Here is a 26,985-nt window from a genome sequence, read left to right on the forward strand (position 1 = left end):
AGCGGAGCATAGATGTCGCTAGTGCTGCTGCATAAGTAGCGTAGTAGAAATAAGCAACCTGAGATATGTATGCATAGGAAAATTTCGTGTCTAGATTCCTGTCCAGCGGTGGTGTAGGGGTTATAGCACGCAGCACGGATTGCTGAGGACCTGTGTTCGATTCCCAGCGCTGGTCTCTTTTTCTGGTTTTTCTGTGCATCCACGTCTCAGTTTGTATTTTCGATATGGTTTCACGGGATACCCGTAAAAGTAACAAATTTGGAGTTGAAATAAAAAATACAAAAAGTCTCCAAAAAGCCAATCAGGGGTTTTTTCAAAAAATTGGTTAGTTTTAGAGGGTTTTAGTTTTTTTAGCTCTAGGGGTGAAACATAGTTGGAGTTGGTAACCCTGGTATAGTTGTCATTTGTCAGAATAGAATAATTCGATGGCCGCAATGTTGTGAATTTTACATTACGCGTTGTGTTTACTTGGCAAATTTTATTGCTTTCCGCCGATACCACACGTCACCGTGTCCCTACGCACGACGACACTCACCAACTATACGTAACTAGTTATTCTTATTAGAAATGCGATGTATATGTGTCGCGAGTAGCGTGGACAGGACTTATATTCGTATTCCAGTAACGTAACACTGCGTCTGTTTCCTATGTGATGTTCTGATGTTATTGCTAAACGGGCGCGGGTAAGGATGCCGTTCAAACTGCTGAAGAAGACGCGGCAGTACAACGTAGCGTCGAAGAGTTTATTCGTGATCAGTGTCGAGTTGTTGGACGGAGGAGTTGCTGATTGTACCCTCTCCGTAGACAGTACAGGGCAAGAATGCCTGGACAACGTGTGTCAGCGGCAGGCTATCAACCAGCCGGAGCTATTCGGGCTGCGTTACGTGAACAGGCAGCAGCAACCACGATGGGTGCAGCTCGAACGACCCTTGAAGCGCCAGTTGGACAAGTACGCATCTTCCCACCAGCTTTATCTACGTGTAATGTACTACATAATCTCCGGTACAAGCTTGATCACAGATGAAGTAACCCGATACCATTATTTTTTACAACTGAAAAACGATTTGGTGGAGGGTAGGATTATTTGTGACTGCCAACAAGCTGTAGTGTTAGCATCATACAGTCGACAAGCGGAGTATGGAAATCATGACAGGGAACGGCACACGGTGGAGTATTTGAAGAATCTGTTGACGTTTCCGAAGCAGATGCTGGACAATGGTCAGTTGATTGATGCCAGTATGCTGGCAGAGACTGGGAAGCTGGAATGGCTCACCGCAGCTGTTATACAACATTACATGTCCCTGCATAACATGTCTCAGGTATGAAAATTAAATTTTCAAACACTTCCAACAATAATTACACCATTCTAATTTCCAGTAACTTCAAAAGGAAGATTCAAGAGGTCACAATGAAGTTAATTATTCTATGGATACTAGTACTCTTACTATAAAAAAAATATATATATTTTTGATGCGCAGTAAAATTCTGCAAAATGTTCGTGGTTTATTTTAATTCCGACATTGGCAAAAGAAAGTTGAAAAAATTAGTTTTTTTTATGCTTCTCACATGTATCATCTCAATGTTACTCTTCAAGTTTCTAAAGCTGAATTCTAGAACTAAAACAGGGATAGTATATCTCAGTGAGAAGAATCTCCAGACCTCTAAATCCGGCCCTGAGTGTACAATATATTAATAGCAGCTGCCTCTACTGGAATCAAACCACTGCATATTTGTACCAGACACAGAACCTACTAGACTAGAGTAAAGAATCTACTAGAAACAGGCAAAACGTTTGACAGCTTCAGTTAGAGCTAATAAAGTTATTAATGAATGAGTAAAGAATGTTCTAAATTTATATATTTTTTTTTAAAGTTGATAATGTATCACTCAGATACACTAATGTTCAAGTAAGAAATTCATTTTGATAATGATTGATAATAAACACTTGTATGGATAAGTTAAATAAGAACTCCTAAAAACATTACAAATAGAACAATCCTCCAGGAATCAAATGTCGAGTGGGAATAAATAAAGTTGGAAAACCCCCAACATTATCACTTCAAAGTTCAATATCTCAAAACTGATTTTGATGAATCATGTCTAACAACCATCGCTAGAAAACTTCAAATTTCAAATAAAAAAACCAGCATTCAAATCGGTTCACCTGTTTAAGAGCTACGGTGCCACAGACAGACACACATAGTGGTCAAACTTATAACACCCCTCTTTTTGCGTCAGGGGTTAAAAATACACCATATCCATATTGTCAACCCACAACACCTAGTAATAGTCAGATATTGTATATGCTCTCTAAAATATGTGTAATTTACTACACTATCTTACCTAATCTATTAATATATTGTTATTAATATGCAAGCCAAAATATAAATAGCTCTGTATAGTATGAGACTGATGTATGGTACGGCTCAAGGTAGATTGGCTGTTCACACAGATTGCTTTGTTTACATGCTTGGACGTATGAAGATTCACAGCCATTGCAATGTCAAGACTAGGTAATTTATTGGTATTAATTATGTATGAAATAGTATGGAAAATTGCGTGCTTGGTAATATGGTTGGTGCCCTCACTTTTGCGTCCACTTTTTCTTACTGGGTCGATGAACTTTTCCCTGTACCGCATTGCCATGGTTACATCCCTTGGACAACTCTTTAAAACCAAGAGTTTCTCCATGTTATCTGTGGTTATAATTCATGGAGCATTATTTAAGGCATATTTATTTAAGGGCAATCTCCTAAACACATTAGTAGCATACATCATAACAGTTTTTTTAAGAAACTCTGTCACTGACAGAATAACAAACAAGAAAGTTGATTGACCCTACTAGTTTCACCGGGTACATTAGGGCGCCAACAGTACTTAAGAGTGCACAGAGCTTTTGATATGCACTTTGTTTGTGTGTGCGCTATGTTTTAAATTGATCATAAGCACTAACTCGAAAGCTCGCTAGGTTTCCTCACAATTTTGCACATGAATTTCAAGTCTCAGAGGTGCGTTTCCTCAATTGAAGGCACAATCATCTATCATCGTTCTTAAAAAACTTATAGCCAGCAGCAGCCAAAAAGAGAAGCTAATAAAACTGTATTGAAACAATTTTTCACTCACTTCAATAAATTAAGAATATAGATAATAATTTCTATTAGAATAAATCTATTAGATAACGGGTGACTGGCACATTTCTTTGTAAACCGCGATAATATTCCCGTCTGTAGGCGTGTTATCTGTATAGGTTTGGCAATTAATTAGTCATTTCATTACCTTAGCGATAGGTTTATTAAGAATTTTAGATTAGCTCTACCTAATTTAAGTAGGTATCATAGTCATAATAAATGAACGACAATGATACACTCTATCCGCCTTTACGCTTTTTTTTCCCAAATGTTTCATTTGCCAACAGTTTTATTTCCCAGCTCATGGTTTTCTCTGGAATCATATTTTTTTCATAACTTTGATAAAACAAACTTAACCTAACCTACTGTGCTCTATAAAACCATAAAAAAATAGACTGAGTATTTTTTTGTTTCTGAGAAAATTAAGAGTTCAAAGTTAAAGTCAAAGTCAAAATATCTTTATTCAATTTAGGCTATAACAAGCACTTACTCTGTTGAGAAGAATCCGGCAAGAAACTCAACAAGATAATTTTTTTAAACAGATTTACAATATTATTAAATTATATCTATCATTACACGTATGCATCACAAGTATTTAACACAACTTTATTTTTAACACAGTAGGTTCGCTATTTGAAGGGATCGCTAATGCGGATCGGAATTATTTCCAAATATCCCTGTCCATGATATAATCATTAACTTTATAATACGCCTTAGATATTAATGTCTTCTTGACAATAGATCTGAATTTTCGGAAAGAAAACAGTTGGCAATCAAAACATTTGGGAAAAAATAACTCTGCGAAAAGGCAGGATATCAGTCTCGATATTTCTAAAACATAGTGTATTGATGTCGTCTGGCAGGCTCAAGCGGAAGAAGGCTTCATCACGACCTGCCAGCAGCTGCGCGGCTACGGGCAGGAGCTGTTCACGGCGCGGGACGCCGGCACCGGCGGGGAGGTCACCATCGCTGTCTCACTCACCGGCATTAGGGTGCTGAGCGAGCATAGCGACACGCCGCACTTCTACAGGTACAAAATGAATGAGTCATGTGATCCACATGTGATCCGCTCCACCACCACCTAGAGTCCGAAAAGCATCATTTGCTGGTGCGTAGATACAAATTAGATGTCTAGCCGACGCAGCCTACCTAAGTTATCCTGGTAGCATCCTGGAGCACAATTTTAAACTGCATAGAGCCCCATATATGGTACGATTTGTCTGTACGATCGGTCCTATTGTTTTACTCAAAGATCCTAATAGGCCTCCTTTAAGGTCAAACCTCCCCTCAAGAGGTCTGCCCTTGACAACAGCATTCTCGGACCCCGACCCCAGGAAGGTTTTTTTTGTATTTTAGAGTAAGACTAAATCGAATCGTTGATCGTAAAGGGCATACACTGTCGATTCATTGTTACGATATTCATGATTGCATGGGTTTTTGTTGCGATCTCCGACACCGTCTTCGATGAAGTATCGTTAACGATCTTGACATACACTATCGATTCGTCGTTTCGATCGGTCTGAAGCGACGAATCGTACAGACGCATCGTACCGTATATGGGGCCCTCTATTCCACCAGCTCCTTTCTTTCACTGGTCGACCAGAAGTAGGCGGGGTGTTCACCCTTATGTTGTCGGTCAATGTCAGCATCCCTAAAATCCGCACAAAGCGTTTTCGCTCGTCCTTTATTATCCGGTCAGCTTAGGAGTGGAATGCCCCGCCTGCGTCTGAGTTCCCTGATCGCTACAATCCAACCGTTTTTAAATCTAGGGTGATAGGGCATTTATAGGGCAAGCGTGCTCCGTCTTAGTCCACGTCTTCGCTTACCTACGCCTTTATGTATTTAAAAAAAAATTGAATGAGGTACACACACACAAACATCACGCCTGTATGCCCAAATGGGGTAGGCAGAACACGAAACGTTACCGCTTCGGAGCCACTTTTAGCAATTTGAATGAGGTAAATATATGGAATGAATGAAAGACGGAGAGAAAGACTGAAGACGTGTGCGATTAAAGATGTACCATCAGCCAAATATCTGGTCTGCCACCCTAAAGTTGATAATCATTTGCATTTCATGAAACAATAATGCCAATAGACATGTCTGTCAACTTGAAAGTTCGAATTTAGCCACATATTAATTTCATAGGAATTTATTTAAAAATTGATAGACCATTTATTTGGCTGATGGTACCTATGTTGATTTTGCTAAGATTTTGTGTTTTCATTAAAGATACACTCTACCTACATAATAGAGCATTCCGTTGAGAGCTGCCATTTATAACATTAGTAAGAATTGATCACTACTGAAGTTTCCTATTAAGCATCTCAAGATAAAACGCTTGTTTCCCACAACTTGAGACCTTTTCAATAATATAATTAGGTTAAATAAAAGATGTTATAAAGTTAGTTCAACATTCATGTTATGAAAAACCGGCGTAACGTCAAAGATATTGTCTGTATAATGATTCATTGTCTATTCAGTTGTACCTACAGAATAAAACAAGCCATGATATAGGCATTTTACATATGCCCAGTAAATAAGGGCCCCATATACGGTACGATTCGTCTGTACGATCGATCTGATGAAAATCGAGATGATTGATCGCATCAAAAATGAGGCCCATCCACGAAACTATTGGTCGAAACGAGCGATCATTTCCTCGTTTTAAACTGAAGGATAAAGACGTGTTCAAATAATACAAAAGTTCCGATCTGGCAACGCTGGTCAAGAGCCATACACTATTGATTCATCGTGACGATATTCATGATTGCATGGGTTTTTGTTGCGATTTCCGACACCGTCTTCGATGAATTAAATCGTTAACGATCTTGACATACACTATCGATTCGTCGTTTCGATCGGTCTGAAGCGACGAATCGTATCGTATATGGGGCCCTTAAGATTAGGCCGTCGTAGCTCGGTTTGACTTTTACTTGTACAATCTGCTGTTTATCCACAGATGGATGGACATAACGATAGTGATAAACCGCAAGCGCACGTTCAGCATCGAGTGCCAGCGCGCCAGCGAGTCGGCGTCGTTCCTGCTGGCGAGCCCCGACGACGGCAAATACGTCTGGCGCAGCTGCGTGCTCCAGCACACCTTCCACATTAAACACCAACAGGCGTTGAACGCGCCGCTGGAATCGCACACCAACTTCCAGGTCAGTTGAAACTTTCGATAAGCCCATAAGATAAAGCCCCCCCTCCCCCTCCTTCCAACCCTGGATCGGATGTGTGGCGGAGGAGGGAGGAGGGGGTCATGAACCTCCTCTTGTTTTGGGGAGGAGTATGACGCCCATGAGGATGCTTTTGGTGTTCTTAAGCCCATAAAACATACAGTATTTTTTCAACATTTACAGTGGGACCCATTTAAAACTAATACATTTTGTAGGGGCTGACTCGAAGATTTGTCGCGGTAGAACTCAGATGCTTTGAGAGGGGGGAAGCTAGTGCCTATGAGCCTCTTCTAGATTCGCCAGTCAAGAGTTAGGTTAGAAAGGTCTAGTGATTGTTTGTAGTAGACTCACTTTAACCTTTTCGACGCCAACGACTCATATACGCAGCGCAGGTTCCACGCCACCGACCTATATATACCTACGTCCATTACTTCAATGCAAAAGCAACCTTCGTTCAATTGCGTTAACGTTCAATTTTAGGCATTGCAACATAGAAGCCTGGCGTATGGGTGATGTCTTTTGTATTTGACGTGGCAGCGAAAAGGTTAAAATTTGTCGCGAATGAATTTATAATGAACTACTTAAATCACCGCATTATTTACATAGATTTCTTTATTTAAAATTTAAAGTTTATTTAAATACGTATCTTCGCCAAAGAAAACCATGATTTAACAAAAACAAAAAGTTACTCCAGCTTATGAAACTGGCGCGCCGAAAACCATGAGCTGCTTAGCATGCGTATTGCGCACGCGTCGGTTATGGCAGCGGTTACGGCGCGTGACGCCTGAATGCGCACGAGTGCTATTACTGTGCTATGCGCCGAAGAAAGCGCGCGCCCAGCTTGCGGTACAGTCGGCCAGATAAACAGAGAGCCACTCGGAGGTTGAATATCGTTTTCATATTCGCACCTCTATTGCAACAACGACGTAAATGCATTTTTTTTTAAATGACTTAATTATTCGAAACGCTGCGATATTAATATCGCAATATACATATATACTTTTTATTGTATATAAAACAGATAAAAATAACATTTTACATTGGAAGACCGATGTACAAAGGTGAATTTATCCCAGAAAGGGATCTCTTCCAGTTAACTTTTGAACGATTGACAGGAAAACAGAAACAAAAGTAGACACGGAATTAAAAGTTAAAAGAGCGTAAACCTAAAATTGATTCGGTATTTGACTATATTTTATTTTTAAAAATTAAACCTTGACAATGCGTGTTATCGAACGGAAAATCAATTTTTAAGCTACCTTTCCATATAACTGTTATAAAGGATTGAAGTTCAAGATTAGACAGAGAAAGAAATATTTGCGTTGCGTATGACATCACATGCAAGTAGCGCCGTACATACTGTATAGAGAAATGCTTTTTAGAAAGAGACAGATCTATAGATTTTTCAAAGACTATTTCAACCCTACGGAACCCGAATAAAGTCACTTACTAAACCACACTTGAACGCTAAAATAAATGAAGAAGTTTATTGATTAGTCTTCATCATCATTATAATTCCTTATGTTCTAAACGTAATGAAGCAGTAACTGCTTGGGCGAGACACTGTGAAATTGTCAGTTAATTGTTATCAACGATAATTAATCGGTTAATGAATGGCGGGCCTTCGATACGATCACGCCGGCGCGGGCGCACGTACGGGCATAGCTGTGTAGGGTTGTCGCTGCGCTGTAATGCGAAATGTAGGCGACCAAGTTCTTTATTGAATCAATAAAAAAAATACAAGGTGAATTCAAATTATAGATTTTTTTCAGCAGATGGTTGAGTTAGTTTAACTGAACGCCCATGTAAATGTTTTGCAGGATTTCTTTATTGTTAGACACAGAAAGACGGAGATTTTGCGATACAAGTGGCAGGTGGTAGGACCTTGTGCAAGGTCCGCCCGGATTGCTACCACCATCTTGCTCGCTAATCCTGCCGTGAAACAGCAGTGCTTGCAATGTTGTGTTTCGGCGTGGAGAGTAAGACAGCCGGTGAAATTACTGGCACTTGAGGTATCCCATCTTAGGCCTCTAGGTTGGCAACGCATCTGCAATACCCCTGGTGTTGCAGATGTTTATGGGCGGTGGTGATCTCTTACCATCAGGAGACCCACTTGCTCGTTTGCCATCCAGTCGATAAAAAAAAACAAGTTTCAACTATCGTCTATCGTCGTGTAAAGACTGGCGTTGTGTACATTAGCGTTTTAGGCTGCTTTTCCACCAGAGCACGCGAGGATGACACGCTTTTTTTACCTGTCCTCGCTCCGCTCAGATGTTTTCACCAGAGCGGTGCTGCGCGAAGATATGTAAATAAAACGTGTCTATTATGAAACGGAAAATTAGGTTGCCAATTGTATGAAGTAAATTATGTTTAAATACTCCAGGAACAAGTCAAAGTACAAGCGTGAAGACATACCCACACATACACACACACACACACACACACACACACACACACACACACACATACACACACACACACACACACACACACACGCGCGCGCACACATACATACACACATAGTATAAACGTTAGTTTTGCTTTTTTTGCCGGTTGTTTTATGTCAATTATGTATTTTTTTTTCCTGCATGTTGTCGCCTAATTCTAAAGCGTTACAAATCTGTTAACCGCACTCGCATAAGTCCAAGATACAGGCTCAGCCTAGTTTGGAGTCTGATAGATAGCCAGCAAACAGCCTTAAGGTGTCTCTACCAGCAGTGGCGTAGCTAGGTAACCTAGGGCCCTGGGGCAAATAAAAAAAATGTGGCCCACTGCTATCAAAACTGGTAAGGTTTTTTGAAGTAAATCATTATATATAATTAAAAATGCTAAGCAACTTTATCATCAGCTATAAAGCAGAATTTCGAGGGCCCCCTGAGCTTGAGGGCCCCGGGGCTCTGCCCCGCCTAGCCCCTTGGTAGCTACGCCACTGTCTACCAGTCGACCTTTGAGTGGACGTGGGGAGCATAATACATATTATTAGGATTTCTTATTTGTGCCAACCCTATAACTATAACACGACACCAACCATCCATATAGAGGAAGTAACAGTTAGATCACACCGCAAACTAAGTCGACTTAATTGTTTAATTAAGTGCTTTAATCGATAATTAATCGTTCTGCCAGTTATGTGTAGTGAAATCGCTCTATATTATGGAAGTGCTTGCACTGTTGTGTTTCGGCGTGGAGAGTGAGACAGCCGGTGAAATTACTGGCACTTGAGGTATCCCATCTTAGGCCTCTAGGTTGGCAACGCATCTGCAATCCCCCTGGTGTTGCAGGTGTCTATGGGCGGTGGTGATCTCTTACCATCAGGAGACCCACTTGCTCGTTTGCCATCGTTTGCAATATTTTGTGACTTAGAAGTTGTTAAGCAAACAACAAACTAATTGGTAATAACTAGTAATAAGGTATTCTTTCTAAACTACGATGACGACCGATGGTCGCATTGTCTAGCGCCCGCACGCTCGTGATCAAATTCGCCATCTCTTTCACCGGCATATTACACCGTGTGCCAGAAGGGAATGGTAAAAACTTAGTGCTAGATAAAATGCATATGTTTTTAATTGTTATATCTTCTTGCAATTTTTATTTTCTGATCTACTTTTGATGCACCACCTGTTGTAAACTAGTCCTTCCTTCTTTCTGTAAAAAAGGTTGCCTGGAAGAGATCGCTCTTAAGCGATAAGGCCGCCTATTGCTTACCTTGTATTTTTTTCTCTGCGTATCTGTTTTCTGTATCGCTTACTATTTCTGGTGTACAATAAAGAGTCTTTGTATTGTATTGCATTGTATTGTTTAGTTTAAATTATAGTGACCCGGATAACTCACGTCTTAAATCGAGTTTAGCTCGACATGTTTCGGGCTAATCCGTAGCCCTTCCTCTTAGTTATCCGGGTCAATATAATTGAATATGAGTGAGTCTCGCAGTAGTTTCAACTTTCATGTTCAAAATTGTTTAGTTTGTTTAAATTGTTGCCTTTTCTTGTGTGACGTTGTGTCCATGAAGTATTTCTACTCCTTACCTATGTATAATTGACATAGCAGGCGCTTGGGTTGCCTATGAGCGTTTTCACATTATCCGATCATATCGGTATCGGACGACGATACGATATCGGGGCAAGTAAAATGTATGAAATATGTACCTGTCTTTCACATTGTCCGGCGCGATATCGGATATCGGAGCTGACACGATATGTTGGCGGCACCATCGGGCGCCCGTGGGCTGCCGGACGATAATGTATGTATGTGCTATGCGTGTATCTAAATCGTCTCTGTGTGCGCAGAGCCCGATGGGTGGCGGCCATTTTGAGCCGGCCGTTTCGGATCGATTTTGTCGGAAATATGTGAAAAATGGTGTTGGCTATCGGGTGTCGTCCATCGTCGTCCGATATCGATATCGGGGCAAGTAAAATGTATGAAATAAGTACCTGTCTTTCAGATTATCGGATCCGATATCGGATCATATTTCATACATTTTACTTGCCCCGATATCGTATTGGTGTCCGATACTGATATCGGATCAGATAATCTGAAAACAGTCTAATATTGTAAGCCTGTCATTGAATTTTTTGATGATAAATAAATAAGGTTGCAATATAAAATCGGCTACAGGTTGGATTACTTATGTAGGGTAATCAACTTTTTCTCTGGGTGAATCAACTTTTTAGTGTGGCTTGTGGCCATGGTAACGTCTCCTGGGTTACTTATTAAAAGTGTGATTTTATGGGGTACAAATCCGCTAAATCTTAGGAGTTGTGACAGTGTTAAAGCAATTCCTACATGACTCTTTTCCTAAGCTTGCTTGTATACATTGCAAACATTTTCTAACCAAGTGTATCACTTAGGTCTTCTGAGTTACGGGACTGGATACACAAAAAAATATCATTGATCAAAATATTCTTTATTGTTTACAGCAAGAGGTGGGTCTCTCCGACAGCCGCGAAGAGCTGGACTCCCGAGAAGCCAGCAGTTCCCGCCTGGAGCCGCTCAGCCCGGCGCACCGCGCGCACTCCACCTCCTGCCTGGAGCTGCGGGAAGCCCTCCCCCCTCGCGCCAGGTAACGCTTCGACCGCTTTCTCTTTGACTTTTGAAATAATGAAGGTTTTCCGACAGGAGAAATATCGCTAGATGGCGTTAGTGTCGTCAGGTTCGTTTGACGTTTGCTTGCGATTGGCTCATTTAGTTATTTAGCCAATCACGAGCAAACGTCAAACGGATCTCACGAAACTAACGCCATCTAGCGATATTTATAAGGCACTTGTCCCACCACCGGCGAGGAAAGCGATTAGCGCATGACTCTTTTCTCGCTCAAGAAACGAACAATAGATATAAGATTCCGTGTCAGTAAAAAAATACACATAGTAATAGTTGATTACTGGCTGTTCACACTGCCGGCGAGAACTCTCTCGCCACTAGTTTGTCGCAGCGACAAGAGCTATCAATAGTAGATTGATAACCAAGGTTGGAAAGTGACCCATTTCACCAGATATATTTCTGGCTAATAGTTCGAGGGGAAATGGGTAATTTCACCCGAGTTAGACACTACTTTTCATTTCGACTGTGAGGCAAGTAAAATACTACAAAGAAGAAGAGAATAATAATAAATTAAATTTACTGATATCCAACCTCCAACCTTTTCGCACTGGCCACTTGCCACGTCCGACTATAAAAAAAAATCGAGTTGATCACGACACGACCAAGGAGCTTATATACAAAACTGGAGATTGAACGCCGAACGAAGAAGTTTGACCTTTGTTACTTATTTATATATTCCATCTCTTTCTTTTACATTGCAAGAATAACTTCCGTCTCTTTCTTAACCTAACTAAAGAAAGAGATGGAATATATTCGTGACATAATAAAATTTCTTGTTTCACACGGATGTTCGGCGTTCAACCTCCAGTGTTGTAGGTATATAAGCTCCTTGGTCACGACGTGTATCTAGATGGCCAGGCCGAAACGTGAAAAACAAAGTGTCATTGACGTAACTCGACTCCGTGGCTAATCGTAAAAATAAAAAAAAAAATACTTTCCACCCTAGAGATGAAATAGTTATTTGTGTCACAAGGGAGCAAAATGGTGTATTTACGGCGAGGGCGTACATTGAATCCAGAATGTAGCGAAGGATTCTATAATAGAATCCTGAGCGTAGCGAGGGATTCTAAAGTAGAATCCTGAGCGTAATGAGAGATTCAAGTGTTAACGCCCAAGATGAAAATAATTTTGCTCCCGAGTGACTCATACAACTTCACACCGAGCATTAAGAAACTTGAAAAAAAAATCTAAATATAATTAAAAAACAACTAGCATAGAAAATGGTGTGGCTTTACAATTATCAACTTCAAAAAATGCCATTTGCAATAAAACACTTAGAAAAGCCTTGAATGGAAAAGTTGCACTTTGCTCCCTCTAGACAGGGAGGAAAAGTTACTTTTCTGAAGGAGAGGTGTGAAAACGCAATTTTCCACCCGGTCCATGAAAATTAAACTAAACTTTCCGAACAGGAGAGATGAAAAAATAAAACTCGCTTAACGTTGCTCGATTGACAGTCGGGACTTGCACCGAGAGAACAAATAGTGGTCGTTTTGCTGTACAATGCGAGTATCGCCCGTCGCACTCATAATACTCGCTTATAGCCCAGTAACAAAACTAACGGAACTACGCACTCGTTTCTCGCCGCTCACCAGCTTGTATCTAGTTTTTAGCACTACTCGCTTCTCATTCGTCGTCGACGATGGATGCGACAACTGCCTAAGAAGAAATAAAGAAAATTTACGTCTAACTTTTTCAGAGTTCAACTGCCTCAGTATCGTCCCGCGCCGGACTACGAAACTGCCGTTCAACAGAAATACCAACAACAGAGGACCGAGGCCCAACTGCGGTACCAGAACCATGCCCATTCGCAGATGGTCAACAAGCCCCTCGCTTACGGATCACATCCTGACATACACCGAATCCACTACCCTGACGTCACGAGACACACAATCAACCAACCAGCCGCCACCGACGATTATTTGTATGGCTTAAAATATATGGGCACCACATATCCTTTCGCTGTCAACCCCAACATACACACAGACGTCAATCAACTACATTACGTCAACGTGTACAAGCCACCACCTCCGTATCCTTCCAACGGATTGGCCTCCAATTCAACCCCAGATTTAGCCGTGGCTAGCCAAGCTATGAATTACCACAGAGGCTACATCAACTCCCACGTTTCAGGATCTAGTCCAGACCTAGTTTCAACGAGAACTGCTTTAAACAGACAGTATTTAGGATATCTAAATTCCAATCATAATGTCGTTAATTACAGACCAAATGTCATGCCGGGCGCGCATGGCACTTATAACAACTTAAACTCCGTTTTAAACCACAGTCCGCACCACATAATCGACCCTCATCACATCTCAGATAATATTCAAAAAGTGTACGATGAAAGAGGGAATATAATGTATTCAATGCCAATGCATAGATTAAATTATCAAAGGCACTTGGTGTTGCCGCAACAACAGATGGCATCAGCTAAGCTAAGCGACACGCAGGAACCTATATACGAGAACGTACCTCTGCCTTGGCAGAACGACAAAGTAACTATGAGAGATCGAGCGCAAAGTCTAACCACGACTGACGAAATTAACAGAATCAACGAACGCAACGGCAGCCATCCGACGATAAGCAAATACGGCAACCATTCCAAACCGAACTTAAAAGTACCGTACCACCAACTAAAGGTCGAACCAGATTCACACTACGTCAACGCACAGATAATAAAAGGTGTGCGCGAATCCAGCGTACCCAAAGACCTGAACATATCGAATAGATCTATAAACAGGGATGAATTTGATAACATAGCTCTGACGATCGATAAAATCTCAATAAAAGACGATAATAATTACGATGAAACACCGTACCAAAGTTTGTCGACGCATCGCGTTTCGAATAACAATACTATAACGAAAAGCAGCGACAATGTGACTTCTATCAGTGTGCCGGATATAAGGGTCAATGACACGGCTCTGTCGGGTTCAGTGTTAAATTCCACTTATAGCGCTAGTGTTGAGGACGCGAACGCGACGAAAAGCAGTGTTAACAGTGTCAGTGTGAACAGTGTGAGTAGTGTGAGCAGCAAGGAGAAGAAGAGAAGGAGGTGGGGGATGTTTATTGGGCGGGGGAAGGAGGTGAAGAGCGCGACTTTGGGGCGGGACAAGACGAAGCCGCCTGCGCAGCCCGCGAACAAGCACCGCTGGTCGACCGGCCTGCCCAAGTTCCAGCCGCTGCCGCCGAGTATTACCAAAGAGACCATGGTGAGTTACACATACTTTGACCAAGGTAAAGATCGACAAAAGTTCTACACTGCACAGCCTACACACAGGCACAGGCCTACTCTCAGAATGAGAAAGCTTGGGCGGTAGTTCCCACGCGGGCCCCGTGCGGATCGGGAACTTTACACACACCATTGAATCGTTTCGCAGATTTGTACAGGTTTCCTCAGGTTGTTTTCTTTAAAGCACGTGGTAAATTCAAATGTAATTTCGCACATGAATTTCGAAAAACTCATAAGTGCGCACCGGGGTTTGAATCCACGATCCTCTGTTTGAGAGGCGATTGGTCAAACTAAGCCACCACGGATTCGGAAATAAAATGCTAGTCTAAAACCGCCTTAACGACATTTTCTCTTGTTTTTTTTTCTATTTTTTTTCTTTTTATTTCCTAAATGTCTGACAGTGCCAACTCCTCGAGCGCAAGATGTCCGACGAGCAGCTGTCATTCGCGTTCGAGCAGATCCCGAAGGGGCGCGCCACGGGCGGCTCGGTGCGCACCGCGCTGCTCCCGCAACACGCCGCGCTCAATGGACTCTCTACCGACAACCTGCCCTACGAAGACAACAGGGTCAAGCTGACCCCCACGCCGACGAATCCGCACGGCTACATGAACGCGTCGCATATTACTGTGAGTTAAAGGTTATTAAAGAAAGGAAAAAAAAAAAACATTTTTAGCTCACTAGCTCAAACTACTAAGCACTACGCTCAGGATTTTTCTTTTGAAACACTCGCTTTGCTCGTGGTTCAATCCTAGAATGCTTCGCTGAACAAAAACTTATTTTCAGATGACGGTAGGCAGCACGCAGCGTTTCTACGTGGTGGCCAAAGTGGACAGCCACGTGCCGGCGGCCATGGTGTGGGAGATGGTGTGGCAGGTGGGGGGGCGGCTGATGGCGCGGCTCGGGCCCTCGCGCCCCCACTACCTGCCGCCCGATGACTGCACCACCGACTGCGGAAAGGTTAGTCTGTGTTTAGTACAGTCACCAGCGATATCTGACGCAACAAAACGTGCATCCAACTCATTTATTTATTTAATTTTGACACAGTTGCTTTCTGATTTTATCCAAACTGATATTGTGACAGAACGTTAAGTAAAATAAGCTTTGGTTGAGATCAAAACCTGTCAGTGTAGTGTGGTGGTGATGATAGATGGGTTTGTGTGATTTGTGTGTGTTCTCACAGTGTGGAGGAACACGCATATTTTGCATAAACTTAGCCATCATAAGGTCGCGGGTGAGCAAAGTTATTGTTTAAATTCACTTGCTACTTAGACCAGCAGCTTTTTAAACGCAGTGATACCCTCTAAGGCTGTGTTTACACAAAAGGTATGCGAGGTAGAACATCATTTATCTACCCTCGCACAGCCCACCTCCCGTGGAAATAGCTGAGCGGAGGGTTAGTATCATTTCGTCTATAAAAGCAGCTAGTCTAAATAGCAACTGGTCTAAAAAGCAGCTGGTCTATGTAGCAAGTGGTCTAAACAGCAACTGATCCTAACCTGTTTTTGTCCAAAACTTGAAAAAACATGGTAGGTTAATTTAGGTTAGAGTTGCGTCAAGGTGCGAAGCGGCTCAGCCACGCGGAATAGGAGCTCCGCCGACTTTTAGTCAAAGAATTTTAGACCACTTGATAATTAGACAAGTTGCTACTTAGACCAGTTGCTTCTTAGGCCACTTGCTACTTAGACTAATTGCTAATTTAGACGAAATGATACTAACCCGCTCGGCCGACGCGAAACGACATCTCATCGACTTCTGTTTCGCTCTTATTACGTGGACTAAAGTCACAGCTCATTAGAGCCGACGGGCACCTGACCAGTACCGCCTCGACTTTTCTTTGACTAGTATTTTCTCACTACATACAAAAAGCATTATTATCTATAAAGTAGGTAACGCAGTGGACATGCATGTCCCCGCCATTTGTATGGAAATTGGTGTATTTACAGCTGAGTTACCAATTTTTTCCACAAAATTACTTTAAATGTAATGTTTTCTTGTTTTAAAAGATTAAATTCAGTTATTTCAGTTTTTATTTAAGTTATTCACACTTAAAAAAAAACACCCGGTATGCCTTATATTTCACAAAAGATGGCTATTTAAAAAAATAATGGCCCGGGTGTCGCGTGGTCCATGAATTTCCGAGTTGTCTATTAAGCCCAGTGGCGTAGCTAGATGTACAAGGGCCCCGGTGCATAGAGAAAGAATCGGGCCCTCACCACCTCTTTCCACGTAGCACGAACTTATATTGGCCTTCAAAAACATTTCAAAACCAAAAAAAAATGACTCGAGCTTGCTCACAAGTTTTTTTTTATGCTCCCATTTTAAAAAAGCTTAGGTTAAAGGGCCCCCTGAGCTCCGGGGCCCTGGTGTACTGCACCACCTGGCCATACGATAGCTACTTGAGACTACGGAGACCGGTTAGCGTGTACTTGTAACCGATGTCAGCATCAGTTTTGTGGTGTACTGCCTTTTCGGCGAAATGTGTTTCGCCAAATTTCACTTATCAACCAACCTTTCGCAAAAGTTTAATTTGCCAAACTAATATTTGGCATAACTTTACCTCGCATTTTTTTTATTTCGCAACATTTTTACATTGCAAAATTTTACTTCATCACACATTTATGTGGCAAATAATTATGTAGCAAATGATTGGCTTAGGCAAATAACAAATTGTCAAATAACATTTGGGCAATTTTTTACATTGCAAAGCTATACTTCAATTTGATTTGTGCGAGCGAGCGAGCAAGACGGTTCGGAACAGAAGCGACTTGGATAGTTTAGGTTCAGAAGGCTAAGGCGGGAGCGAAGCGGAGCGTAGCTCCCGCCTTAGCCTTCGATGTTAGGTTTTTTTTTTAGCAGCCAGGATAAATGACACTAGAAAAGTAGGTTGGATGCCATTCAATAAGTTGCTAAATTAAGGTATGCCAATCAATACATTTGACGAAAACATAAATGACATCTTAAAAAAAATCCAGGTAATAATTTGCATAATAATAATTTATCGAATCATTAGTTGGGAAATGATATCAGTGCGAAACGTTGAGTTGGGAAATAACATTTCGCCTAAATAAAAATATGGGATAAATAGTTTGGGAGTTAATAATTTGCTAAATAATTTTCGCCGATACATTAGTAAACCCAGTTTTGTGTGCACTGTGCAGTACCAGGTGACGGCGATGCGGTCGAGCGCGGCGGCGTGGGGCGGGTCGCTGCGGCTGCGCGTGCGCTGCGGCGCCCGGGAGCGCTGCGTCTGGCACGTGCACTACACGCTGTGGCATGCCGCGCCCGCGCCGCCGCCCGACCAGGTGCACCACTTCCTAGGTCAGTGCACAGGTCAACCCCCTCATTCATAAAACTTAACAAGCCTATGTTAACTAACAAACGCTTTGTCCCTTTCTAACAAATACAAATGTCGAAGTGACAGATAAGGACAAACGAATTTTAGCGACATTTTAACTAAAATAGGTTTGATTGTCGTTTATGAATAAGGGGGTAAGCTACTAACAGCGGTGCCGTCATATAACGCCCGTAAATTACACCGCTCCTATCCTCCTTCTAGAGAGCGGTAACTGACACCGCTTTCTAGGAAACCGCACCATTTTGTTTGAATGGACAACGTTCTGGTGACGTCATTCACCGCTTTATTCATTACTTTATATAACGGCATCGCTGATCATAGGAAACCAAAACTTAACTGCACTAAACTCGATAATACTCCCCAGATTCTTTTACATTTCTAAATCAGCGACTACAGAAGTTAAGAGCAGGGCACTTTACCAAGCGTTTCTGCGTTTTCCCTCGCACTCCACCAAGCATTTCTTCGCTTTTCTCCACACTGCACCGAGCGTTCTTCGTTTTCCCTCACATTCCATCAAACGTTTGTTCGCTTTCCCTCACACTCCGCCAAGCGTCTCTTCCCTTTCCGTCATACTTCACCAACCGTTTCTTCGCTTTTCTCCACACTGCACCAAGCGTTCTTCGTTTTTCCTCACATTCCATCAATCTCTCGATCTCCAATTCCACGTGGCCTAGGCGCTTTGCGCCTTGACGCAACTCTAACCTAACCTACCGATTCAAGTTTTCGACAATAACAGGTTAGAACCAGTTGCTTTTTACCACTTGCTACTTAGACCAGCTGCTTTTTTAGACGAAATGATACCCTTTCTGCGCTTTCCTCCATATTCCACCTTTCTCGCTCACTGAAGTGAACATTATAAAATTGTCTGCTTACTGTGTTGGTGTGAAATAAAGAGTTATTGTATTATAAAATTGTTGTTGCAGACTTCCTAGCGGAACTGAATGGGTTGCGGCTGGCGTGCGAGGCGGAGGACGGGTCTTTGGGCGCGCACAACGCGCCGCTAGTAATGAGCTGCGCGCGCGCCGCGCTGGCCGGCACCGCCCTCGCCGGCGCGGTGCTGCAGCACACCGTGGACTGCAACCAGGTCAGTGGCCCCAACGTCATCATCATCATCATATCACCCGTAGTACCTTTGCTGTTGGATATAAACCTCCCCCTTAGACCTCCAGTTGCTTCAGTTGGTAGCGGCCTGCACCAACCGTGAACCCGCGGCTGTAACCAGATCATCTGGTTTAATGTTAAATTCAGACTGTTATTTTCTAATCGTCATCATCAGCCGGAAGACGTCCACTGCTGAATAAAAGCCTCCCCCTTAGAACGCCACAATGAACGACAATTGGCTACTTGCATCCACCCGTTACCCGCATTTCTCACGTTGTCGTCAGTCCACCTGGTGGGTGGCCTGCTAATGCTTCGTCTTCTGTTTCGTGGTCGCCAATCGAGAACTTTTCTTCCCCAACGGTTATCAGCTCATCGTACGATGTGGCCCATTGCCACTTCAACTTGCATATGTTTATTATTTTCTATTCATATTATATTTTTACTACCAGGAGCTGGACATTCCCCGTACTATCGGCCTACTGCACCAACAACGAGCGAACCTCATCCAAAACGTGCATCAATACAAGTTCCTGCACCAGCTGCTCCTACACTATCTGAAACAGTCGCGTCTCATCTGAAATAGAGTTGCAATTGGAACACACTGACGCCATGCGATGTGACACTGCCGCAGCGACAGAGCGCCAGTTTGAGTACGCATGCACTAGTGCTATCTCTGTCTGTAAGTAAATTCTCATGAATTCTCGTGGTTTTCACTTATTTTGACATTTCGCTATTTTACATGCGTACATTACAAACTTGTGCGAATAATGTATGTAGAAGTCACTTCCGCTGCGATCGAAAGGCAGTTTATACATTTACATTAGGCTGTTGCTACTGGACTGGCTCTGGACCCCACGTTTGCTCCAACAGTCCACCAGTTCACAGCTTTGTTTGAGAATAAGCATCGAGTATAGACGAAACAGCTGTGGTTAGTTTGACCTATGGCCTATCAAGCAGGTCGTGGGTTTAAAAGTGGGTGTTTGTGAGGAAACTGAAACGATTCAATGGTGTCTGTGAAGTTGCCAGTCCGCAATGGGCCCGCGTAGGAACTACGGACCAAGTCCTCTCATTCTGAGAGAAGGACTATGCCCAGCAGAACAGGCTGAGATAAGAGACGAAAGAAAAAACCGCTCGTGATTTATCGACGGCCGTGTTATTGCGTACACATCAATAACTAGTCCCCATATAAACTAGTAAATATTGAATGCTGCCGCTTTCTCAGCAATGTTTGACATAGTGATGGCAACGATTTTGTACTTTCTTTATTTTATCTCGTCCGGGAGGTCTCTACTCTTTTATATGGGAGTATAGTCTTGCTAAGGGGACGTCTATAATACACAATGTTTTCACCCGAGTGCCCGAAGCAGGGTTATTTTGTAGTTAAGTATTTATTCATCCGTTGATTGGCATTGACTGGCCTAAGGTCAGAGCGTTTAATCACTGCTCAGTTCATTGTATAAACATATACTGCGACATGAATTATAGAAACTTAAGGTGGTGCGACGTACACGCAAAATATGTATTTGTTCTAATGTCATTTTTTTACAAAAAAAGTTAAATGTTTATCAAATTATACAAATTGAAAAAAAAAACACAAAATGTTCTCACTCAAATTACTGTTATGAAATGAGTTGTACATTATATTTATTTTTAATTTTTATATTCGTGAAGTAATGTATAAATTTTTAAATGTAAATGAATTTGTTGTGCATATTTGATTTATTTTATATTGCCGCTGTGGATTTTGTAAGATTTTTTGTGATAAAAGCAGAATTTTGTCGCGTTTATAATGTTACTTTATGATGATATTTTGTGTCGCATTTCAACGCTTTAAAATCCTGTTTTTATCATTATCTGTGTGTGATCGTTTAGGTTTTAGAACTATTTTATATGTTGTATGAAAATGCATGAAACGTTGAAGTATTATAGCTCTAGTTAATAAGCATGAATTTTTATGTGCCTTTACACGACGATCAGCTCAAAAGATAATACATTAAAAAAAATATATATTTACCCCAAAAACCGTATATCTAGGAGTACATTGTCAATTGACTTTTTTTAAATAAGTCAATTTAAACAATTTATTTTTAATAAGTCAATTTAAACAATAGCTCAGGCCTCTAGACAACACTCGGTTCAGTTTACATTTCTAAGCCAAAATGTCGCTCGGCTTAACATGCGACTCCTCGAGCCAGTAATGTACATACTTCGAATTGTCAAAGCCACTTATCAGCCGTCAAGTTTATTAATAGGGGCCAGACATAATCTTGAAATACTAACCTTTTGAAATATAACTTCTTAGTCTTTATACTTAAGGTCTAGGTTAAAAAAGGATTATAATTTAGCTTAACTATTGTACGCCCTCAATTTTTTACTTCATACAGTTCAATCATTATTTCACTGCCATCATTTTCAATATTTCTTCATTTTTAATCCGATAACAATGCAATAGACACGTACCGTCGGTTAAAAGCCATTTTCGTGATAGGACTCTTTCAATATGGACTGAATGTTATTCGTGAAGGCCGGCAAAACGTGCGTAATCTTACTAATGATAGTGACAGCAATTTAAGACCAATGTAGGAAAACTCACCAGTGCCGGGTGGGAACTTTAACGGAAGCAAATTATTTTTCATACAAATAAAATAGTATGATCAATATACGCCATCCTAAAGCCCAATTGATGTCGCCTGTGACGCTATAGCATTTAAAATATAGCTTTACATTGCTTCTTCGATAAAACATTAAAGTGTAATAGAAATAAAAAACTAATCTATCTAATACCTTTAAACGAGCAATTGTATATATATTTCGATTCCGATGAAATTTGGTATGTAGGAGTGTTCGGGGATGACAAATCGATTTAGCTTGTTTTTATCTCTAGGAAAACGCTTGTTATCGAGTTTTAGCCCGAGCAAAGCTCGGTCGCCCAGGCACTTATTCTTAAACTGTCAACTACTGAACTAATGTCGTTTTTCACCATTACCTCTCATATTTCGTTTTCTAGAATTTCTTTACCGTACAACCACAAACCCTACTAGAAATCTAATCTAATGTCGTTTTGTTTGACAAGTACGATCTATGTTTTAATAATTTGCTTCTGTTACAGGCCTATAATAAACACCAGCACGTACTTTCTGTTTGATTAAATATTAAAGGGCGAAATAGTTATGAGCTATTTAAAATCGTATTAAGAAATCGTGTGCCTTAAATCGGAGATTATTATACGGATCTGATATTTCTCGTGTGCCTTTGTAGTTTGTAGAATTGTTTTATAAACTTACTGAAACGCGTATGAAAATATAACTCAATGCTACAATTGTAGTCCGAGAGCTGGTGCACTTTTTAGAGTAGGTATTTGAGGCAACTCAAAAACTTGTACAATACTTCTTTTATGAAGTTTATGGTATCTTAATACTAAAACTATAGTTACTATGAAAACTAATTCAATATCTTAAAATTTATGTCTTAATACTGAGAACATTACAGCCACAATTTAGTCGGGTTAAAAAATTATATTTACAAAATAAACTAAAAAAAATGACACAAATTGAAATTTTAACGCATTGTTATGTAAATATAAACCTGTTCGTTTCCGGGGGATTCTTGTGTATAATATAATCCAGATGATCGAAAATGTTAGGTATAAGCAAAGAGATATTTTAGCTCGAATATCCTTCTGCTAGATCTGTATTTTTATATTTAGATATCGTGAAGGACACATTGTACAGATTTTTACGCTGCCTCAAACATGTCTACCAGCTCTTGGCATATTAGTTAGGATCTTAATTTACTGTTGTTTAAATGAAACGTCACAATTATGCATTACGAGCCAAAAACGAAGTTTTTCATTATTCTCACACGATACAAAGTGTATGTAAGCTGAAGTTATAATATTCAATATTTTCACATCACTGCCAAATATGTTTTAGCGGTAGAAAAAGATCAAGTCATACGTTAGAATGGGAACTATGTATTTTAATCCCGTATCATGTCATTTTGTATATTTTATACATGTGTGTATCGATGTATCGTATGTATGTATCGAACATACAATGATGACAATGGGTACATAAGTGCGAAAATATTACTATCTTCAGAAATATACATATGTCCATGTAAAGTTGCAAAAATATGTGTACACCTTATTGGCGCAGTACTGAAGTCTGTGTACATATTGTATACTGTACAGTTGGGGTACATTGCATTAAGCTGAATATCTCTGTTCGCTAAAATTATCCTACTATATAATATATAATATTAATATTATAAATGTGAAAGTTTGTGAGTGAGTGAGTATGTTTGTTACTTCTTCACGCTGAAACGGCTGGACGGATTTGGATTAAACTTGGCAAAAAGTTATTCCTACGGGATATGGATAAAATCTCTGAATAACAGCTGCTGGGCTTAGAGTCATGAAATTTGGAATGTAGGTGGCTGGACGTCTGGAATAACACATAGGCTACTTGTTTTCCCGATGTTCCCACGGGATATGGATAAAATCTCGAAATAACAAACGCTAGGCTTAGAGTCATGAAATATGGCATGGGTGTTTTAATTTAACGTCAATGAAAACCACGATGTAATTTTAGGGAATTCCCACGAGAATTTAATAAAATCCTGGAATTTCAATTCAACTGCTGTATCTAATGATTTACGCGTGCGAAGCCGCGGGTAAACGCTAGTGTATCATATACTTTTATACCTGCGTAAAGGTGCCGCGATACATATTCTTGCACTTACAGGTTATCTCAAGAACAAACAATATTTGATTTGCTTAAAAGCATTCGCTCCTTTATGAGTAACTACAGCCAGCAACAGTAGTGGATGAGCGGCTGTGACCTTGGCAGTAGAGTCCTCTTCTGCTGACTATACAAGATGTTTTATAATTTGAAATACTTTAGCAGTTAGTTGGGTTGGTTTGACTGAACACACCTGTGAATGTTTTCAGGATTTTTTAATTGTAAACCAATTTATTTCATACCTTGATCGATGTTCAAAGTGTACCGCAAAAAATCTATTATGAATTATTCAGTCTAACTCAACTATTTGAAAATACGGTATTTGACTATTTTGTATATGTTTTATAAATTAAAACTACACAATGCCTGTTATCGAATAGAAAAACCATTTTTAAGCTACCTTTACAAATAACAAAGTTATAAAGGTTTGAAATTCAAGATTAGACAGAGAAAGACATACTGGCATGTGACGTCACACGCCAGTACCGCCATACTTGCTGCATAGAGAAAAGCGTTTGAGAAAGAGACAGGTATATAGATTTTTCAAAAAATCACTATAAATCCAATTTTCAACCGATTTAAATTTTCTGTTCGCTAAACACTATCTGTATATCTATATTTTCATAATAATATTAAGATATGGCAAAATCAGGAGTTGTCAAATACCGTATTCCAGATTATTGTTAAAATTACTTGTATACTTGCTCTTCATAGTCGAATATTCGCATGTGTTCATTAAAAACACAAATTTGTGTCTACATCTAGTCGGGCGGCAACTAACTCCATAGTTGTTTCTAAGATATAAAAAGCTAGCAATTATGTTTGTTAAGTAAATACCTTTTAACTTCAATCATCTCTCATGTTGATGTGAACACTGTAAAATGCTCTGGAATCAAAAAGTTCAATACATTAACACACTTAGTAACAAAGCACAAGTTTTTTATATACATTTTGTCAAGCTAATTTTCTATAACTATTGGTGCCATTTCTAGATTTTAATTCCATAAACTATTCTTACTTATTTATATTCCAAGTTTATTTACGATATTAATTATTAGTCAGAGAGCTGGTAAGCATTTTAGACTAGGTATTTAAAATAACGTGCAAGCTTGTGCAATACTTGGTGATGTTATCTAAATAAAGAAAACAGCCCTGGCTGTAGGTTAGTGGGGCTTCACGGGTACTTGAATATTGAAATACTTATTTTTGCGCGAAAAATGTCATTAACGTAACTCGAATTTATAATGTCGGAAGAAAGTCTTCATTGTACAAAATAAGTAAACAAACATAAATGACAAACATTACATACTAACATAAAGACTTGTGTGTAATCATTAAAGACAAAATAGCACATTGTGTTTAAGGGCGGTAAATAAGGAATTACGAACGAGAGTCTATTAGAAGACCGAGGGCTTTAATGAGTCGAAGTTCGTAATTCTAGTACCGCCCGTGCGATATACAATGTTTTAATGTTTTTCATCACATTTGCGAGTAAAATTTTATATTTGTAAAAGACAAAATATAATTCTTCCAAATATTGGGTCCACTCTTGGCAGCGCCGCCCTCCTCCTCCTGCAGCATGCCTGAGCCGCGTGTGCATGTGGTCCTGCTGCGCGCAGCAGTATCAGTACGAGCATTGACTCATTGACCGACCTTGGGTTTCATGACAAGAAAATTTGTACGGGCAATGACTCATTTACTGACCTTAGGTTTCATGACAAGCACATTAGGGTCGAGGGCTTTTTTTGTGGGGGTTGCAGCCAAGGTAGCCTGCATGTTACGACACTGTTTACGAGCAAGTGTGATGAAAAATAATTTGTAATGCCTTTATAAGTGTGTTTTAGCACTGTAAAAGTATTTACACAGTCTCAAATACCTTATAGTTAATGTCTATTAGCTCTTAGACTATAATGATTAATTAGTATCGTACTCTGGATTTGTACTTGTAGTAAATTATTTCCTTCTTTACTTTTATCTAAACCCGTTATTTGGTTATAACAAACTTCGATATTTCCTGAAACAAACAATTTTATCCCTAATATTCGAAAATGTTTTAATGATGTAAAAATATGTCTTAAGTTAATTTGGAATTGTTATGGATGCCATATTTGAATTTGTTCTTTAGCGTGTCGCTAGAAAATGTAAATTCATTCATGGGGTCATTTTGGAATTGTGTACGATGCAACAGCGATTTTTAATATTTGTGATGTTATTTACTGACAATAAAGTTTTACATGAATGTGATGACTACGCTTCTCTTTCATTTGGTAGCCTGTTGATGTGAATAAGTTGAAAACATTTTTTTTTCTTCTCATGCTCGTAAAGTTCGTGTTTATGCTGGATCTAGGCGACATAAAATGACTTTTTATGCACTAGTGCATAAAATAAAATCTTCGTCTAAGACCAAAGTAATCAGGTGTCAACAGCCACAAACACAGAAGTTTATTGTAAGTATATATTTTTTTTCATAATTTTTAATTTGTATAAAATTAAAAATCAATCAAAATAAACCAAAAAAATAAAAATTTATAATTTATAATTAATTAGTAATTCATGAAAAATAAAATGTACATAGTAAGTGAACAATTGTTGCTATTTCGTTTCCTCGCCATAGAAGTGAAAAGCAGAGTGTAAAACTCGAGCATTAAAGCCATTTTCCCCTCGACCTGTCTATCCACCCTCGCCATACCGGCTCGGGTGGCTATATGAACGTCTTGGGTAAAATGGCTCGTTTTACGCTCTTGTTGTACAATCTACTATTAATAAATAGGTAACTAAACATTGTGTAGTATTTGAATGTATTTTTAGATATAAATTTTTTCACCGGATTTACATTAAAAAAATGCTGAATTTCAGCTCAATCGGATACCACGAAATTGTCAAAAATAGTTTAAATTTTGTAAAACAAACATAAGAATGTTGCAAGATCAATAAAAACATGTACTAACCTAACTAACAAATAGTTAGAAAACCCCCGACTTTGTCACTTCAGAGTTCAATATCCCAAGAACCTCTTAACCGATTTTGAGGAGTCATGTCTAAGAACCATCGCTAGAAAACCTGCTTTCAAATAAAAAAAACCGCATTCAAATCGGTTCACCCGTTTAAGAGCTACGGTGCCACAGACAGACACACATAGCGGTCAAACTTA

The 26,985-nt window shown here is 40.0% G+C and overlaps 1 protein-coding gene across 1 annotated transcript; it reads left to right on the forward strand.

Annotated features, from left to right (window-relative positions):
* Positions 1-426: 426 nt before the first annotated feature.
* On the forward strand, positions 427-26,084 carry Pez (protein tyrosine phosphatase non-receptor pez). The gene is made up of 10 exons (XM_074099381.1): positions 427-1,319; positions 3,992-4,158; positions 6,091-6,292; positions 11,224-11,366; positions 13,101-14,616; positions 15,038-15,262; positions 15,420-15,593; positions 17,795-17,954; positions 18,915-19,075; positions 19,542-26,084. The coding sequence occupies exons 1-10, from the start codon at positions 690-692 to the stop codon at positions 19,668-19,670; spliced, it is 3,507 nt and encodes a 1,168-aa protein (XP_073955482.1). The 5' UTR covers positions 427-689; the 3' UTR covers positions 19,671-26,084.
* The last annotated feature ends 901 nt before the right edge of the window (positions 26,085-26,985 follow it).

The sequence above is a fragment of the Choristoneura fumiferana genome, chromosome 16 (assembly GCF_025370935.1).
Source record: "Choristoneura fumiferana chromosome 16, NRCan_CFum_1, whole genome shotgun sequence".
Classification (NCBI taxonomy): Eukaryota; Metazoa; Arthropoda; class Insecta; order Lepidoptera; family Tortricidae; genus Choristoneura; species Choristoneura fumiferana.